This window comes from Diceros bicornis, chromosome 18 (genome assembly GCF_020826845.1).
Source record: "Diceros bicornis minor isolate mBicDic1 chromosome 18, mDicBic1.mat.cur, whole genome shotgun sequence".
In the NCBI taxonomy this organism is placed as follows: domain Eukaryota; kingdom Metazoa; phylum Chordata; class Mammalia; order Perissodactyla; family Rhinocerotidae; genus Diceros; species Diceros bicornis.
The window spans coordinates 39090856-39111837 of NC_080757.1; the positions used below are offsets into that span (position 1 = coordinate 39090856).

The following is a 20982-nucleotide window of genomic DNA, read 5'->3' on the forward strand; positions in this document are numbered from 1 at the left end:
TAATTATAAACACTCCAGATTGAATTTATTGATATTTACACTGATCAACTGCTATCCGTTTAGTGTAATGTCAAAATATCAAGAAAGCCTCTTTCCTACTTGTCTTTAATGATTTAACAAAATCCACCATTTATATACTTAATTGCATTCATAAATAGTATGTTTTATGGTGTCAAATCATTTCCTTCCTTCCTAGGATATCAATTTCACTCCATCTCCAATTTAGGAAGGGATAGGTTCTCATCAGTAAGTACAGAATCAAGTGTTTAGAACTCAAGCTCATTTCCTCACAAAAAATCATACTATATGTGGTAGATAGGTTCCCTGCCTAGTTTAGAAAGCAGCCAATTTAAACTATAATGTGAACAAGGGTCAGTTCCAATATAAAACATATAAATTAGAACCAAATTCTCATTCATAAAAATGTTGCTATGGAAAAAAATATCTCCAGTGTTTCAACTTGATAAGTCAGTCACATATCATCCTTCTTCAATCTCCCCCCTCTTCCAACCTCCTAACTCATGGCTGCTTTTTTCCATACCCTAGAAAAAGAGTCAGATACTCTTTACTTTCCTTCCCACTCACAAACCCTGGCATGGCAGCGTGCTAAGCTAAATGGCAACGGTAGTGCTAGCATGTAGTTATATTATTCCTCACTGTAACCAATGCTGAAGAGTGAGGAGGACAGGCAGAATTAAGGAGAGAAGATTCATATACGGGTGTGTGTATATATGGTAAACTGTAATACTATTCACATATATTCACACAGGCTGTCTCCTATATAATTCCCAACTCCATCAATGTTAGGCTTGGACATGTAATTTGCTTTGGGCAATGGAATGTAAGTGGACACGAGGTACACTCCATCTAAGTAGAAGCTTTAAAATCATTTAGGTGATCTGGCTTAGTCTCTTGTGTGCCTGTCCTTAGCCTCAGATAGAGGCTGCTCTTTCAGTCTCCCAGGAATGAGAAGCTAAGTGCAACGGACCCAAAGTTGACCTACTACCTGTAAGAGAGCCACTGCCAACCTGAAGCCTCATGTAAAGGTAAGAAAAAAAGCCACTGAGATTTAGGAGTCATTTGTGGTAGCAAAAGCTGGTTGATACAGGAATTCCTCTACATCCAGTTTCCCCTGCAATACTGCCTGTCTGGCAACTATAGACCTGATAGCTCAGCAACATGTACTAGAATGAGGTCAGAAACAGTGACTAAATCAAAACCACAATGAGATATCACCTCACATCTGTTAGAACGGCTATTATCAAAAAGATAAGAAACAGTAAGTATAGGCAAGGATGTGGAGAAAAGGGAATCCTTGTACACTGTTGGTGGGAATGTACATTGGTGCAGCCACTATGGAAAACAGTATGAAGGCTCCTCAAAAAATTAAAAATAGAACTACCATATGGTCCAGCAATTCTACTTCCAGGTATTTATTTGAAGGAAACAAATATACTAACTCTGAAAGACATCTGCACTCCTTTGTTCACTGCAGCATCATTTACAATAGTCAAGACGTGGAAGCAACTTAAGTGTTCATCGATGAATGAATGGATAAAGGAAATGTGGAGTACCTATACAATGGAATATTATTCAGCTATAAAAAAGAAATATTGCCATTTGCAACAACATGGGTGGACCTTGAGGGCATTACGCTACGTGAAATAAGTCAGACAGAAAAAGACAAATATTGTATGATCTCCTTATACGTGGAATCTAAAAAACAACAACAAAAAACAAAACAAAACACTAAACTCATAGATACAGAGAACAGATTGTTGGTTGCCAGTGGCAGGGGAGTGAAGGGCTAGGTGAAGTGGGTGAAGGTAGTCCAAAGGCACAAACTTCCAGTTATAAAATAAGTAAGTCCTAGGGATGTAATATACAGCAAAGTGACTACAGTTAATAATATTAATATTATACTGCATATTTGAAAGTTGCTAAACGAGTAAATCTTAAAAGTTCTCATCATAAGAAACAAAATTTTATATCTTTGTGTGGTGATGGACATTAACTAGATTTACCGTGGTGATCATTTTGCAATACATACAAATATGGAATCATTATGTTTTACACCTGAAACTAATATAATGTTATATGTCAATTATATGTCAAAGAAAGAAAAGAAAAAGAAAGAGTGACTAAAGCCAGAAAGAGCAGGGATAGTCAATGCTGCAGTCTAAAGAATTACAGAAAAGGTTATCTATGTTACCCTCATCTCTTGCCTAGATTTCTTTTTTTTGAGAGGAAGACTGGCCCTGAGCTAACCTCTGTCAATCTTCCTCTTTTTGCTGAGGAAGATCAGCCCTGAGCTAACACCCATGCCCATCTTCCTCTACTCTGCACGTGGGATGCCACCACAGCACGGCCTGATGAGCGGTGCGTCAGTCCGTGCCTGGGATTCGAACCTACAAACCCTGGGCCGCCGAAGCAGAGCAAGCAAACTTAACCGCTAAGCCACCAGGCTGGCTCTTTGCCTAGATTTCTTTAATAGCCTTCTTATTGCTCTCCACTCCTATCCCCCAATATGGTTAGCACATAGTATCGAGACTAATCCTTTAAAAATATAAACCAGATCATGTTACTCCCCTGCCACATCATGAGGGGTCTTGTAGGCCACTGTAAGGAATTTGGGTTTCATGGCAAAAACGGAAAAACTCTAATAAAATATAAAAATGTAAACTATAACAGTGTGCGGCCAGTTACCAAAGAGTCAAATAATTTCCCTAAATCTTAGTGAGATTTAAGGTAAACTCCTGTAGTAAAAAATAACACTTAATATTCAAAATAATGGCATTACATAAAAAAAATGAGGTATGTTAGTGTACTCAGTTTATGATAACAGTGAAGAACATAATCCATTTAAAAAATATTTCTCTTTAAGAGGGCTACAGTTTTGCTGAAATTTGAAGGATACTCAAGATATTACTCAAGGTATTCAGGATATATTCTCCAATGGCTCTGGGTAGTCTAGGGTGTACTGCTATTATTTCAACATAGTCAACCAGTATGTATGTATGCATTGCTTCCATGGAAAAATCCATTCCAAGTTCAATTCAGTTATTTTTTTCTTAGTATTGCTAATGTGTAAGGTACCATTATAAGGGATTGGATTGGTTACGGGCTAGACTGTAGTAGCAACTAAGAGCAAGAAGTAGATGCCTTTGAGCACAATAACTTGTTAACTTCTAACATTTGCAAATGTGAAGGTACCTTTCTTCCGCAGTCCTGATATTGTACATAAGTGAACAAAGAATGGTATGATTCAACGCCCAAATAATGAGCACTGAAAATAATTCCCCTGATGCCTGCTTCTGCCTAGGTGATGCCTAAGTCAGAGGTATGTAAATTGGGGGCTGTGTGTTTTATGTTATGGGTGATCCCAAATGTAGTTTCTACATGTTAAAAACAAGGATGGTAAAATCATAAGTGTAACATAGGAAAGGAAAGAGTTTCAAATAACTTTCACCTTTTTATCTTTAAAATAAAGGGTTATAACTCTTCTATACGGTGCCTCAGTATATGTAATATTTTGTTGCAAATATAAGTCACTTCATAGACACATTTTGATATTGGGAATGGGAAGTGAGGGAAAGGGATGGATTAGAATCACTCTTCAAAAAAACCAGTACTATAATAAAATAAAACATATTACTTCTTTCACATTATATACAAGGGAAAATTAATTAAGAAAATCATATACTATAGGTACAAACTGGGCAGGCGAAAATTGTTACTAAATTAAACATTCAAAATCTTGATTCATATCTAGAAAATATAGAGTAAGACTGTTTAACAAAAGAATCAATAAATTTATAAATTCAGATAATCCAGATGTTAAACATATACATGTATGAAAATAAGTAACAAGTCTAAAAATTTTTAAACAGGCAAATATGATATACACACACAAAAAACCCATAAAATTAGCATTCAGACTTACCGTAATAGGAGTTCTTTGGGAAGTTTTTTATTGATTACAGCTTCATCACTATTGGAGAACATCTGCAAAACAAAATCATTGTGTCAAGTATTACTTAACATTTTACTATATTCAACTCAATAGTTTAGAGGTAATCTTCCTAGGAGAGAGGTGAACAAGTATAGTGGATATTCTAAACTTATAATAATATATTAAAGTCATATTTTCAAAGACTCCTTAGGCTGAAAAACATCTTTGAGACATTTAATTTGCTCCCTGTCTTTAGAAAAAATGAACTAATAGGGGTGAGAAAGATGACATTATGTGCCAGATACCGTTTTAAGTGTTTTTCATGTATTAATATACTGAATCTTCATACTATTCCTAATCTTCATTTTACATATAAGGAAACTGATTTACAAAAGGTTTACTTGCTTAAAATCACATCACCACAGAGGGATGGTTTAAAAATGCCATTAAGGTAAGGTGATTCCTCAAACCTAACTCACATTTACTTGTTCAAGGAGGTGCTCAGAAACCTGGAATGGGGAACAGTCTCTTCTGTGTCTTATATCTCATGCAGAAAACCAATAATGCTTCATAACCACCAGCATATGCATTCTTGATGCACACAAATGACCACTTAACAAATTAATAAAATAATTCACAATGGATACTTTTAAATAGCCACCATTTCTTCCACAAAGGAGATCATCCGGTAAACTTGTCTAGTACGCTACATTAAAAAACCACATACCTATACCCAGTAAAAAGCATAGTAAAAATAGCAAATAGATGCCATTGAAGCTGAGAGAAACATGTTCAGTCCCTATTACTAAGTGTTACAGAGATGCCTCTTGACTTCATGCAATGAAACTGACCAAACACCCTGCCAATATGAGGCACTTTTCCAGGGAATGTGATACAAAGAATAGAAGACATTATCTCTGTACTTAAGGAGTTCTTGCTCTACAATGAAGAACAGAGAAATAAGCAAATGCTTTACTAATTATTAGAGATAAATGACAGGAGGTATATGACAGCAAAGGATGAAACAACTAACTCTGCCCGAAGGTATTATCTAAACTGGGTCTTAAAGGAAGGCCAGCAGTTAACTAGGAAAAAAAGAGGAGATAAGATGTATAAAATGTTGGAGTCATACATGAAGCTCCTGGCATTTCATGATTCAACGCAGAAGTAAGGGAGGGGAAGTAGAAGGAGTAGGGAAGTAGTGGACAGAATGTACTTTCCCCTCAATCTCAGACATACAAAGAATAATTATAATTAATATCTTCTAATAACTATAATAACCTACCTTCTAGCTAAATGGAAAGCTCTGCAAGGACAGAGACCACGCCTTTCATGTTTGCTGTCATATTTCCAAGATTGAGCACAGAGTCTGAAACATGGTAGAAACTCAATAAATCTAATAAATGATCTGTTAAGTGGATGGTGGGGTTAGGTCATGAAAGAAGATTGTATACCAGGCTAGAAATTTGAAACAATTCTGTAGAGAAGAGAAACCTAAAGAAATCAAACTCTGGACTGCTAGCAAGGAGATAAGCTAAGAATATATTGAAATTATAATTCAAGTAAAAGATGGTCTCTGTCAGATTACAAGGGCAGTAGAAATGAAAAGAAACGAGAGAAAAGAATGATTTTAAAGAAGCAAAAGGACTTGGTGACAGAAAGTTGGATCATGTACCAAGTTTTAGTGCAGCAAACAGACTACTTACAATAAAAGTAATGCTATTACAAAGGCTATTTATGACAAACCCACAGCCAACATCATACTCAATGGGGAAAGGCTGAAAGTCATTCCTCTGAGAACAGGAATGAGACAAGGCTGCCCACTCTCACCACTCTTATTGAACATAGAACTGGAGGTTTTGGCCAGAGCAATGAGGCAAGAAAAAAGAATAAAAGGAATCCAAATAGGCAACAAAGAAGTGAAACTCTCACTATTTTGCAGACGACATGATTTTATATATAGAAAACTCTAAAGAATCCATTGAAAAACTATTAGAAATAATCAACAACTACAGCAAGGTCGCAGGATACAAAATCAATCTACAAAAGTCAGTTGCATTTCTGTATGCTAATAATAACAAACTAACAGAAAGAGAGCTCAAAAAGATAATACCATTTACAATTGCACCAAAAAGAAAAAAATATCTAGGAATAAATCTTACCAAGGAGGTGAAAGACCTATACAATGAAAACTACAAGACATTATTGAAAGAAATCGATGATGACAGACAGAAATGGAAAGACATCCCATGCCCATGGATTGGAAGAATAAACATAGTTAAAATGTCTATATTACCTAAAGCAATCTACAGATTCAATGCTATCTCAGTCAGAATCCCAATGACAGGGGCCGGCCCCGTGGAGTAGTGGTTAAGTGCGAGTGCTCCGCTGCTGGCAGCCCGGGTTCGGATCCTGGGTGCCTACTGACGCACCACTTGTCAGGCCATGCTGTGGTGGCGTCCCACATCAAGTGGAGGAAGATGGGCAGGGATGTTAGCTCAGGGCCAGTCTTCCGCAGCAAAAAGAGGAGGATTGGCATGGATGTTAGCTCAGGGCTGATCTTCTTCACAAAAAAAAAAAGAAAAACAAAAGAAAAGAATCCCAATGACATTCTTCATGGAAATAGAAAAAAGAATACTAAAACTCATACGGGGCAACAAAAGATCCCAAATAGCTAAAGCAATCCTAAGAAAAAAGAACAAAGCTGGAGGCATCACAATCTCTGACTTCAAAACATACTACAAAGCAATAGTAATCAAAACAGCATGGTACTGGTACAAAAACAGACACACAGATCAATGGAACAGAATTGCAAGCCCAGAAATAAAACCACACATATACGGACAGCAAATCTTCGACAAAGGAGCTAAGAACATACAATGGAGAAAGGAAAGTCTCTTCAATAAGTGGTGCTGGGAAAACTGGACAGCCACATGCAAAAGAACGAAAGTGGACCATCTGCTATCGCCATTCACAAAAATTAACTCAAAATGGATCAAAGACCTGAAGGTGAGACCTGAAACTATAAGACTCACAGAAGAAAATATAGGCAACACACTATTTGACATTGGTCATAAAGGAATCTTTTCAGATGACATGCCTACTCAGACTAGGGAAACTAAAGAAAAAATAAACAAGTGGGACTTCATCAGATTAAAGAGCTTCTACAAGACGAAACCAGAATCAAAATGAACAGACAACTCTCCAGCTGGGAGAAAATATTTGCAAAACATATATCTGACAAGGGGTTCATCTCCATAATATATAAAGAACTCACACAACTGAACAACAAAAACACAAACAACCCGATCAAAAAATAGGCAGAGGAAATGAACAGACACTTCTCCAAAGAAGATATACAGATGGCCAATAGGCACATGAAAAGATGTTCAACATCACTAATCATCAGGGAAATACAAATCAAAACAACACTAAGATATCACCTCACGCCCGTTAGAATGGCTATAATCACCAAGACAAAAAACAACAAACGTTGGAGAGGATGTGGAGAAACAGGAACCCTCATACACAGCTGGTGGGAATGCAAACTTGTGCAGCCTCTATGGAAAACGGTATGGAGATTCCTCAAAAAATTAAAAATAGAAATACCCTATGATCCAGCTATCCCACTACTGGGAATCTATCCAAGGAACCGGAAATCAACAATCCAGAGGCTTATGCACCCCTATGTTCATTGTAGCATTATTCACTATAGCCAAGAAGTGGAAGCAACCCAAGTGTCCCTCGACTGATGACTGGATCAAGAAGATGTGGTATATATATACAATGGAATACTACTCAGCCATTAAAAAAAAAGAGAAAATCGTGCCATCTGCAACAACATGGATGGACCTGGAGGGTATTATGTTAAGTGAAATAAGGCAGAAAGAGAAAGACAAACACCATATGATCTCACTCATATGTGGAATATAAACCAACACATGAACAGAGAAAACTGTATTGTGGTTACCAGGGGCAATGGGGGTAGGGAGTGGGCACAAGGGGTGAAGGGAGACATGTATATGGTGATGGACAAACAAAAATGTACAACCAAAAATTTCACAATGTTATAAACTATTAAAACATCAATTAAAAAAAAAGGAAAAAACGAACACACACACACACACACAAAAGTAATGCTATTGCCTGACAATTACATGTTTTAGGAAATTATCTGACATCAAAGAATAATCTGCTTCCCTACAATTTCTACCCACTAGTGGAAGTCATTAAAAAAAAAAAATCATATCCCTCTTCTATAAGGCAGTCTTTCAAAATGAAGCCATCACATTTCCTCCTAAACAAGCTTAAGTTCTTCTCAAATGACATGGTTTCTAAGATGCTACACCGTTATGATCATTATTCTCCGGGTACACTGATAGGAAAGAACACATGAAAGAGTTAAGTACTAAAAAGTTAAATAATCAAGAGTCGATGACACAAACAACAATGTCTTGCAAAGACAGCTCAACTATCAAAAATTGAGACTTGGGCAACTTTTCAGAGTTAAGATAGCAAACAACATATATCTTAAGCTTGAGATCTTTGGAAAAAAAGAAGTTTCTAAGTACAAAATGGTATCACTAAACGCCCAATCTACTAGACTATGCCCAACTCAAATCCACAAAAAGTAAAAGATAATCATTTTTATATTAGAAATGCTAAGCTCTTTATCTTGTATGCTCCAAGTCAAAGCTGCATATCTCACCTAGTAAGGTACTATGCTCACTTGAATATACACAGTAATTAAATTAATAAAAAGTATGAACATGTTACATGTTGTTCACATGACTTCTACAACTGTAGATGACAAAGGAACAAAAATCCTACCTAGTAGGTAATTTCTTTCCTTGCTTCAGTCTATAGAGACTGAATGCTATTGTCTCTGGGGGAACATGAAGGTATGTGAAGGGAAAAAGGAATAGACAGTGTCCTGGGAGGATCTGGGAAACATCAGGTGTATAGGACATCTGTCCAGGTTTATATTTCCCTCCCTTTCCTCATGCACATGTGTATCCTACTCCAAGTTTGCAAGAAAGGAAAAGATCAGTGGTTCACAAACTGTGGTCACTTCACCATCAGCATCAACTGGGACCTCGTTAGAAATGCAAACTCTTGGGCTATACCCCAGACCTATAGAATCAGAAACTGGGGGTTGGGGGGAAGGTGAAGGGAATGAAGGGCCATCTGTAGTTTAACAAGCCCTCCAGGTGATATTGATGCTTCCTAAAGTTCGAGAACCAGTGGACCAGATAAAGTAGATTGAGGATCTTAGGACTCAAGAAATTACAGCTCTAACAGATAATCAGAATATTTTATTATTTGAAGTGACACAGCAATGGAGCTTTGAAAATAATCCTAGAGGTAGACACACAATAATTTTAGATGTTTTCTAGAAAATCCAAATGGCTTCTGCTCCAGTTCATGGTATTGTTTGTAAAACAAATGTTTCACAGAAGCAATAGAATATATGTTTTAGATATTTCACCATTTCAGCTGAATCCAAACTCTAGGTTTCTCATGCAAAATACAAAGAGTGTCAAAACCAATTAGATCCAAGCTATAATGTATTACAACAAATTTGTGAAGCATTTTAGATATAATCATTGTAGAGGAAGTAACTGTTAAAACATTTGACATTCTTAGGTAATCTGATTTTATATTAACACAGAAATATATCATTATGTATTTTTATAACCTACCCAGAAACAATTACGACGACGTAGTCAGGGGAAACACATGAGGACAACTAGATTGTTCTCTATTATTTGTTTCAAGGTAGGACATCAGGGTCTAAACAAGTAAACAGACACTGCAACAGCCCTGTCTTCTAGGGATAGGACATTCTCAAATATTCAGGTTTTTAAAAATCTAAGTGATCTGGTTTGTCATACATTAGCATTTATTGTTGCCTGTATAAAAGTATAACTGTTTTTCTAAAAATTACATGGCTCATAAATATAACTTTGAAACCACTTGTTACAAATTATAATTACATCATCTAATAGAGTTCCTGAACGGTAAGAAGCATTTCTTGCTATTATTTTAGATTGATCAGTTTTTAAATCTTTGGCAGATTTTGGAGATTAGTTTACTAACATAATAAATTTAAATGCTTAGCACACAAACAAGAACAAGGAAACCAATTCAAAAGGCTTTAAATCCAGGATCTGAGTGAGAAATGACAGATAGGTTGAACAAAGGAAATAGGAAAGAAAGAAATACTTGCTCAACAGTGACCCCTACCGATTAAATTATAGTTAACTCCAAAAAAGGAAATGAAAAGACCTGACCTAGGGCCGGCCCCGTGGCTTGGTGGTTTAGTGCCTGCATTCCACTACTGGCGGCCCGGGGTTCGGATCCCGGGCGCGCACCGACGTACCGCTTCTCTGGCCATGCTGAGGCCGCGTCCCACGTACAGCAACTAGAAGGATGTGCAACTATGACATACAACTATCTACTGGGGCTTTGGGGGTAAAAAAGAGGAGGAGGACTGGCAATAGATGTTAGCTCAGGGCTGGTCTTCCTCACATACACAAAAAAAGATCTGACCTATATTATTTAAGCTTTATAGAAGAAATACAAAATTTAATAAGTATTTTGGCAGAGAATATTAGTTATCCCCCAATATCCATTCTCCTCTTCTACAGTAACAGAATTCCCAATTTTTAGCTAGCACGTGGCTGTGTGGAAAGATTTTATTTTCCTTGCAGCTGGATAAGGCCAGGTTACTAAGTTCTGGCCAATGCGATGTAAGAAAAAGTGATGTGTGCAATTTTGTAAGTGTCCTTAAAGAGAGAGGATGTGCCCCTTTACTCCTTCCTTAATTCTGCTGCTTGAAGTGTGGTTAGGATGACTGAACTCCATCTTGTATCATGAAATTGAAGGCCACAGTTTTAAAGAAAAGCAGAAAACTGGGAAAAGCCTGAGATGACTGCAGAGATACCATGCTTCTGGACTTTATACAAGAGTAAAATAAACTTCTATCATATTTAAGCCACTTTTAATTTGGGTCTCTGATACATGCAGCTAAATTTACTAATACATTTTTGATTTTAAAAGGTATCTGTTGTTTTGCAAGATCAAAAGAGTTCTGGAGATTGGTTGCACAACACTGTTAGTATATTGTACACTTAAAAGTGGTTAAGATGTCAAATTTCACATTATATGTATGTTTCCATAATTAAAAAACATTTTTAAGGTAATTTTTTTCACATTTTAACATTTCTGAATTTGGAAGCATCTTACAATTAAAATCAAAAACGTTTTTTGTGGTTTATAAAATAATGGTGCATTTAATAATTTACAGCAACTTTTAATTATATACAGTCATGCACCACATAACAATGTTTCAGTCAACAACAGACTGCATATACGATGGTGGTCCCATAAGATTAGTACCATATAGCCTAGGTGTGTGGTAGGCTATACCATCTAGGTTTGTCTAAGTACACTGTATGATGTTCACATGACAAAATCACTTAACAATGCATTTCTCAGAATGTATCACAACTGACACATGGCTGCACAGTAAACTATAACCAGTAAGAAGAAAACAGGAATAAAATTAAGGACCGTTTGCTTCTCCTCAAACAGGCTCTGTGCTTTTTGTTTATGCTATTTTCTGTAGAGCACTCGTGCAACCAAACTTGCCTATTATGTCATTAGAAATAGATTAATGTCCACTGGACATGGTGCCCACGCCATGAAGCCTTCCTCACGTGATTGTTTGGATGTGATTGTTCCCTCTCCTATGAAACCCCGAAGAACCTCAAAGTTCACAACACCAGTTCTGAGCTGCTGTGGTATCCCTTATTTCAGACTGTAAGCTCTGAGAGGAAAGGGGCCTTATCTGTTTAGTTCACTGCAGCATAGTCAGCAACCAACACAGTACCTAGAAATTGCTAAACCAGTGAATGTGATTTATACTATAGGAGTCTGAATACTCTTTTGATTGTAAATTCCCAGCAGGTTTCCATGGTTTTTTCACTTTGTATCTCTAAAATACAGCGCTTTGCAAAAAACATAACAAATAAAAATATTTAACAAAATGAATGTTACCCTAAATTTAGTAAATAAGATGCAAACGACATCAGCACAGTAACAGATTGAATATCATTACAACAAATAACTTAACAATTACAATATCTGAAGAAACAAAAGTTTGGAGGCTCAATCTATGGCCCATTTATTTCAAGGGATATGAGTTACATTAAATTTCTTCTTAAAAAAAAGTTGTAATAATTGCTAAGTTTTCACCATCAAGGAATCATTTGTATACAGCTTTTTTTTTTTTTTTTTTTTTTTTTGGTGAGGAAGATTGACCCTGAGCTAACATCTGTGCCCATCTTCCTCTATTTTGTATGTGGGATGCCGCCACAGCATGGCTTGATGAGTGGTGCATAGGTCCACACCTGGGATCCAAACCTGCAAAGCTTGGGCCGCTGAAGCAGAACACGTGAAATTAACCACTACGCCACAGGGTCAGCCCCTGTATATAGCATTTTTAAACAGCTTTATTATGGTATAATTCATGTACCATAAAACTCACTGGTTTTAAGTGTATACTTCAATAATTTTTAGTAAATTTATAAAGCTGTGCAATGCAACCATTACAATTCACTCTTGATGAATTTCCATCACCCCAAAAACATTCCACGTGCATGTGTGCAATCAATGCCTGTGCTAATTCCCAGCCTCTAGCAACCACTACTCTACTGTCTGTCTCTATCGATTTTCCTTTTCTGGACATTCCAAAAAATGGAAACATAAAATGTCATCTTTTGCATCTGACTTCCTTTATTCTGCATTATGTTTTTGAAGCTCATTTATGTTGTAGCATGCACCAGTGGTTTGTTCCTTTTTACTGCTGAATAGTATTCCAGTGTATGGAATGCCATATCTTGTTTACTCATTCCTAGCTGACAGACATTTGGATTGCTACAATTTTTTTACTATTATGAATAATGATGCTATGATCATTCTCATACAAGCCTTTGGGTGGTTGAAGTATGTTTTCATTTCTCATGGATAGAATCTAAGGTGGAGAATTGCTGAGTTGTATCGTATGCTAAGTTCATTTTAAACTTTTAAGGAAATCGCTCAATTGTTTTCCAGAGGGGCTGTACCATTTTACATCCCCACCAGCAATGTATACGGATTCCAGTCCATATTTTTACCATCACTTGCTACTGTCTATCTTTTTAATTTTAGCCAATCTAATAAGGTAGTATTTCACTGTGGTTTCAATTTGCATTTGCCTAATTGCTAATGCTGTTGAGCATCTTTTCATGTGCTTGTTAGCCATTCAAATAACTTCTTCGATGAAACGTGTATTCAAATCATTTGCCCATTTATTTGGGTTATCTTCTTAGCACTGCAATTTAAGGGCTCTTTACATATTTAATGGCTCTCTATATATACAGGCCCTTTACCTACCACATGATTTGCAAATATTTTCTCCCATTCTATGGGTCATATCTTCTATGTCTTGATGGTATCGTTTGAAGCACAAATGTTCTTTATTTTAATAAAGTCCAATTTATACATTTTTTAATGGATCATGCTTTTGATGTCATACATATGAACTCTGCCTAACCAAAGGTCATAAAGATTATCTGCTACGTTTTATTCTAGAATTTTTGTAGTTTTAGTTCTTACATTTAGGCTCATGATCCATTTTGAGTTAATTTTTGTATACTGTGTGAGGTGAGGACCCAAGTTCACCTTTTCCCATTTAAATACCCCAACCGTTTCAACACCATTTGTTTAAAAGACTATTCTTTTCCCATTTAATTGCCTTTATTGAAAACCAACTGACCAGAAATGTAAGCATTTATTTTTGGATTCTCAATACTGTTCCATTAATCTATATATCTATCTTTCTGCCAAAAACTCACTGTCTTGATTACCATAGCTTTATAGCAAGTTTTGAAATCAGGCAGCGTTAAGTCCTCTTATTTGGTTCTTCTTTTTCAAAATCATTAATTTTAATTGAAGTAAAAATTGGTATATAACATTATGTTAAGTTCCAGGTGTACAACATTATAATTCGACATTTATATACACTACAAAGTGATTACCACCAAAAGTCTAGTTACCATTCATCACCATACAAGTGACCCCCTTTACCCATTTTGCCCATGCCCCCAACTCTCCTCCCCTCTGGTAACCACCAATCCATTCACCATATCTTTGAGTTTGTTTTTGTTTTGTTTTGTTTGTTTGTTTTGGGTTTTTTAAGATTCCACATGAGTGAAATCATACAGCATTTGTCTTTCTCCGCATGACTTATTTCACTTAGCATAATACCCTCAAGGTCTATCCATGTTGTTGCAAATGGCAGAATTTCATTCTTTTTATGGCTGAGTAGTATTCCATTGTATATATACACCACATCTTCTTTGTCCATTCATCCATCAATGGACACTTCGGTTGTTTCCATATCTTGGCTATTATAAATAATGCTGCAATGAACAAAGGGGTACATATATCTTTTCAAATTAGTGTTTTTGTATACCTCAGATAAATACCCAGAAGTAGAACAGCTGGCTCCTTTGATAGTTCTATTTTTATTTTTTGAGGAATCTTCATACTGTTTTCCATAGTGACTGCACCAATTCACATTCCCACCAACAGTGTATGAGGATTCCCTTTTCTCCACATTCTTTCCTTTTTTAAAATCATTTTGAAAATTCTGAGACCTGTGCATTTCCATACAAATTTTAAAACCAGCTTGCCAATTTCTGCAAAAAACCTGCTGGGATTTTGATAGAGATTGCATTGATTCTATACATCAATTTGGAGAAAACTGACATCTTAACAATACTGAATCTTTCAAACCATGAACTTGGAACGTCTGTTCACTTATTTAGGTCTTCTTTAGTTTCTCCCAGCAGTATAATTTTCAGTGTATAAGTCTTATGTTTATTCCCAAGTATCTTATCCTTTCTGATGCTATTGTGAATTGAACTGTCTTCTTAATTTCATTCTAGGATTATTCAATGCTAGTATGTAGTACATCTTCTATTCATTATGTTTAACCTATTGTGGCTTTGACTCTAAAATGTGTCTCTTCTACACAGATTCTTGTTTTTTTATCCAGTCTGACAATCTATGCCTTTTGATTTTAGTATATGACCCATTCACATTTAATGTAATTATGGGTTTGCTTGGATGTCTTTCCTTTTGTTTTCTATGTCTCATGTCTTTTTTTCCTCTATTTCTCTTTTATTGTCTTCTTGTGTGTTAGATACTTTCTAGTATATCACTGTAATTCCTTTGTTTTATTTTTTTTTAATTTATCACAATCTATTTTAGATTACTACTAATTTATTCTGGTAAAATACAAAAACTTTGCTCCAACAGAAATCCATTTCCTCTCCTTTCCTTTCTGTTATTATCATGTTACATATTTATCTTAAAATCTCAATAATATAGTTTTAGAATTATTGTTATGCAATTATCTTTTAATTCAGTTAAACTAATAAAACAGAAAATTTTATTTATAGCTTTCTATTTTACCTCTGTAATTACCTTTTACAGTGCTTTTTCTTTGGGTTACTATCTGGAACCATACCCTTCAGCTTGAAGGACTTCCTTCAGTATTTCATGTAAGGCAGGTCTGCAACAACAAATTCTCTGTGTTTGCTTATCTGGAAATGTCTTTAATTTGCCTAAATTTTTCAATAATAGCTTTCCTGGATATAGAATTCACATAAATTTTTTATTTTTTTGATTTATTTTTAAAGGGAAATTCACATAAAATACACCATTTTAAAGTGTACAATTCAGTGACATTTAGTGCATTCACAATGTTCTGCAACTACCACCTCTCTCTAGTTTCAAAATTTTTCATCCTCTAAAACACCCTGTACTCATTAAGTAATCATTCCTAAGACCTACCACCCCATAGCCTCCCACACCAGGACCTAGCCAACCACTAAATCTCCTTTCTATCACTATGAATTTCCCCATTCTGAATACTTCACATAAATGAAGTCATTCAATATGTGACCTTTTACATCTAGCTTATTTCACTTTTTCTAACATTTTTGAGGTTCATTCATATCGTACCATGTCTCAGTAACCCATTCCATTTTATGGCTGAATAATATTCCACTGTATGAATATACCAGATTTTGTTTATCCATTCATCCATCAACATACACTTGGATTGCTTCTATCTTTAGGCCACTGTGAATATTGCTGCTATGAACACTATTTGTGCACAAGTATTTTGATGAATAGTCTGTTTTCAATTCTTTTCATAGCTATCTAGGAGTGGAATTTCTGGGTCATACGGTGTTTCTATGTCTAACTTTTTAAGGAACTGTCAAACTGTTTTCCACAGTGGCTGCACCATTTTACATTCCCACCAGCAATGTGCAAGCGTTCAAATTTTTCCACCTCATTGGCGACGGTTCTTATTTTCCTTTCTTTTTGTTTCTATTTTTAAGTATACTCATCCTAGTGGGTGTGAAGTGCTATCTCACTGTGGTTTTGATTTGCATTTCCCTAATGACTAATGATGTTGAGCATATTTTTATCATCTTTTCATATTTATATATCTTTTTTTTTTAATTTTTTATTTATTTACCCCAAAGCCCCAGTAGACAGTTGTATGTCATAGTTGCACATCCTTCTAGTTGCTGTATGTGGGACGCGGCCTCAGCATGGCCAGAGAAGCAGTGTGTCAGTGCACACCTGGGATCCGAACCCAGGCCGCCAGCAGCAGAGCGCGCGCACTTAACTGCTAAGCCACGGGGCCGGCCCTATCATCTTTGATATATAAATTTATATATCATCTTTGAGGAAACGTCTATTCAAGTCCTTTGCCCTTTTAAAAACTGGGTTTTGTTGTACCTTACTTGTAGGAGTTCTTCATATATTCTGGATGTTAGACCCTTATCAGATATACGATTTGCAAATAACTTCTGACATTTTTTCGGTTGTCTTTTCATTTTCTTGAGGGTGTCTTTTGATGTGATTATAGAATTCTTAATTGACAGTTTTTTCTTCCTACACTTTGTTACCCAACTGCTTTCTGGCTGCCATCGTTTCTGATGAAAAGTCAGCTGTTAATTATATTGCTGATACTTTGTATATCATGAATTGTTTTTGTCTTGTTTTCCAGATTTTTTCTTTGTATCTGGATTTAAATAGTTCAATAAAAATGTGTCTAGATGTAGATCTCTTTGTGTTAATCCCACTTGGAGATCGCTGAAATCTTTTGGATGTGCAGATAAATATTTTTCATCAAATTTGGGAAATTTTTACCTATTCTTTTTTTTTTTTTTTTGAGGAAGATCAGCCCTGAGCTAAGATCAGCCCTGAGCTAACATCCATGCCAATCCTCCTCTTTTTGCTGAGGAAGACCGGCCCTAAGCTAACATCTATTGCAAATCCTCCTCCTTTTTTTTCCCCTTTTTCTCCCCAAAGCCCCAGTAGATAGTTGTACATCATAGCTGCACATCCTTCTAGTCGCTGTATGTGGGACGCTGCCTCAGCATGGCCAGACAAGCGGTGCGTTGGTGCACGCCTGGGATTGAACCCGGGCCGCCAGTAGCGGAGCGTGCACACTTAACTGCTAAGCCACGTGGCCAGCCCCTACCTATTATTTCTTCCATTATTTTTTTCTCTCTCTAACCTCCTTCTGAGACTCTTATTATATGTTATGTTGGTACAACTGACGTGTCACAGATCTCTGAGGTTCTGTTCATTTCATTCCTTTTTTGGTGAAGTTGGATAATTTTTATTGATCTGTCTTCAAGCTCACTGATTCTCTCTCTGTGATCTCCAATCTGCTACTGGGTTTCTCTAGTGACTTTTTCAGTTATTCTATTTTTCAACTCCAGAACTTCCATTTGGTTCTTTTTTAGAATTATTATCTCTTTATTGATATTCTCTACTCAGTGAGTCACTGTCATCATAATTTCCTTTAATTATTTAAACCTGATTTCCTTTAGTCTTTGAACATATTTATATTAGCTGCTTTGAAAGTAGTAACTGGCCTTTTGAAACTGTATATGGTAAAGTACAGTAAGAAATACACTAAAGAGAGAACTGCACAGTTTGCAAAGAAATATCCAGGGTCTAGAACTTGCTAGATTGGAAAACAAAATTATTCTTCATCTTCTGTCTCTCAAGCCAACAGGATTCTCAAAATGAGAACTATCCTCAGAGTAAATATCAGATCAAGGGTATGGCTGTAAATTCCTTTTAAGACCTCAGGAATTTTTTTTTTATTGATGTCTTAATAGTTTACAACATTGTGTAATTTTGGTTGTACATTATTGTTTGTCAGTCACCACATAAACGCCTCCCTTCACCCCTTGTGCCCACCTCCCAACCCCCTTGCCCCTGGTAACCACCATACAGTTCTCTCTGTCCCCATGTTGGTTTATATTCCACATATGAGTGAAATCATGCAGTGTTTGTCTTTCTCTCCAGCTTATTTCACTTAACATAATGCTCTCCATGTCCATCCATGCTGTTGCCAATGGGACGATTTTTATCTTTTTTATGGCTGAGTAGTATTCCATTGTGTGTGTGTGTGTGTGTGTGTGTGTGTATATATATACACACCACATCTTCCTTATCCAATCATCAGTCGAAGACCTCAGGAATTTTTAAAGCCATGCCTCGCTGACTCTCTCAACTAGACAAAAAGGCCTATAAGAAGCGTAAGGGAGGGGCCGGCCCCATGGCTTAGCAGTTAAGTGCACATGATCCGCTACTGGCGGCCTGGGTTCGGATCCCGGGCGCGCACCAACGCACCGCTTGTCACGCCATGCTGAGGCCGCGTCCCACATACAGCAACTAGAAGGATGTGCAACTATGACATACAACTGTCTACTGGGGCTTTGGGGAGAAAAAAAAAAAAAAGGAGGAGGATTGGCAATAGATGTTAGCTCAGAGCTGGTCTTCCTCAGCAAAAAGAGGAGGATTAGCACGGATGTTAGCTCAGGGCTGATCTTCCTCACAGAAAAAAAAAAAAAAAAAAGAAGCGTAAGGGAAATATACCACAGTAGCCTGACGCAGCAAAGTAGAGTGAGTTCTATCTTAAAATGAGTTATAATGGTGTAGCTTTTGGGACACAGAATAACACCAATCAGATTCATAGAAAATCGCAGAAATTTTAAAGGAAGTTGTACAAGCTGGATTAAAAGGGACAGAGACTGTTCAAAATGAAAAAACGCCTCTAGGCCCGCAACTTTCTACAGGAAGGAAGTATGTGAGACAGCTACTTGGCTTCATAAGATATTTCTTATGTAAAAGCAGAGACCTCTCAGGAAGCAGCGTTAAGAGCTAAGAACGTGGTACCAAGAATCACAGAAAACAATGAAACAAGGAACCATTCCCAGGTAGCAAAACTGGGCCCCAATCAAGTCACACTTCCTGCTCCTGGAGTAAGTGAACCTGACATGTGCCCACCTAGATTTCAGAATTGATATGGACCAATAACTGCCATGTGCCTCCTGTTACTTCTTTATTTGGGGAATGTCTATTACCGTTATTCTATCCCTGTGACAACAATGTATGTTACATGTATGAAGCAAATAACTTTTCTTTTTAGTTCCTAGGTTTCTGGATCAAGAGGAACTGCACATGAGGACCCTCATCCACCTCTGAATCTCATGCAGATAACAAGTTACAGGTCTTCACCTTTATCTTTTTTTAGGTCTTGGGAGGGGATATTTTGCATGTGCTAAGAATGGGAATCATTCAAGCCAGAGGGGAGACCAGGCAGAACCTTATAATAATAGTTCCCAACAAATCTTATCTCCTTGTGGCAACGCCCTTTTGCAGTGGGATTTTGCTGCCCTCCTCCCCCCTTCAAAAGGTAGGTCTGTTTTCCCAACCTTTGCATCTGAGCTGACATGGTGAATTAATCAGACCAAAAGAATGTGGTGGAAGTAACACTGTGTGATTTCCAAGGCTAAGCCTTAAGAAAGGCTTACTGAAGCTTTACCCTCCTGAAATACTCCCATCGCCATGTCAGAAAGGCCCGGCTAAACTTCTTAATTATGAGAGACTATGCAGAAAAAGAGTACCAGCTGACAGTAACACAAAGGTCTCAGACTCAACTGAGGCCATCTTAGACACTCAAGCCACCAGATGACTGCAGCTTCAGGAGTGATCTTTTCCAGCAACCACCTGAAGAACTGCCGGGCTGAATAATTAATTGTTTTAAGCCACTAAGTTTTAAAGTGGTTGTTAACAGCAAAAGCTATGAAAATAGGCTGTACATTTAAAAAGTTTATGACTCATGATGTAAATTTCACAGATTTGAATAAAACTTTAGACATAAAATGGTAGCCCAACACAAGTCAAATCTTTTGGTGGGAGGAAAATTTTAGGGAGATTAAGAATGAATTTGCATAAACAAAAATCCAGAGTTGAAGCTGCAGAAGATTTTTTTTTTTTTTAAGATTTTATTTATTTATTTATTTTTCTTCCCAAAGCCCCAGTAGATAGTTGCATGTCATAGCTGCACATCCTCCCAGTCGCTGTAGGCGGGACGCGGCCTCAGCATGGCCAGAGAAGCGGTGTGTCGGTGCATGCCCGGGATCCGAACCTGGGCCGCCAGCAGCGGAGTGCACGCACCCAACCGCTAAGCCACGGGGCTGGCCCCAGAAGATTTTTTTTAAAACTACTTTTTCCTATAAGTAATTTTTACTGATTATGCCATTCCCTCAGTCAACCAACACCAGATGTTTTTCCGATTGGCTAGTTTTCTTGCCAGAATCTAAGAGAAAAAACATTTTTGTATGGCTAAATAAACCTAAAACAAAATAAGTTTGTAATTCCTCCACCCAATTATATTTCTACTTGTCCCTAGTAGAAATATAATTGCTTTGTAGAAGAAAACTACTGCCAGTGCATTACCATCTCATGACTAAATTTATCCAAAGAAATCCCTAGATAAAAACACCAAGGAAGGGATACATTTAGAAACCAGACACATTACTTAATAGGTCAGACTTTCTGCTTTGGACACCTTCTAACATCTGACTCAATATTCCAAG

The 20982-nt window shown here is 36.8% G+C and overlaps 1 protein-coding gene across 7 annotated transcripts in view; it reads right to left on the reverse strand.

The window, feature by feature from the left end:
- FBXL20 (F-box and leucine rich repeat protein 20) overlaps positions 1–20982 on the reverse strand; it is a 109088-nt gene that overhangs the window by 54261 nt on the left and 33845 nt on the right. For 6 of the 7 annotated variants that reach the window (XM_058560848.1, XM_058560845.1, XM_058560844.1 and 3 more), the window contains exon 2: positions 3944–4005. In XM_058560848.1, coding sequence (XP_058416831.1) covers positions 3944–4005 — 62 coding nt within the window. Of the gene's footprint in view, positions 1–3943; positions 4006–15487; positions 15596–20982 lie in introns of those variants that run through there. The other variant, XM_058560851.1, reaches the window with a different exon arrangement.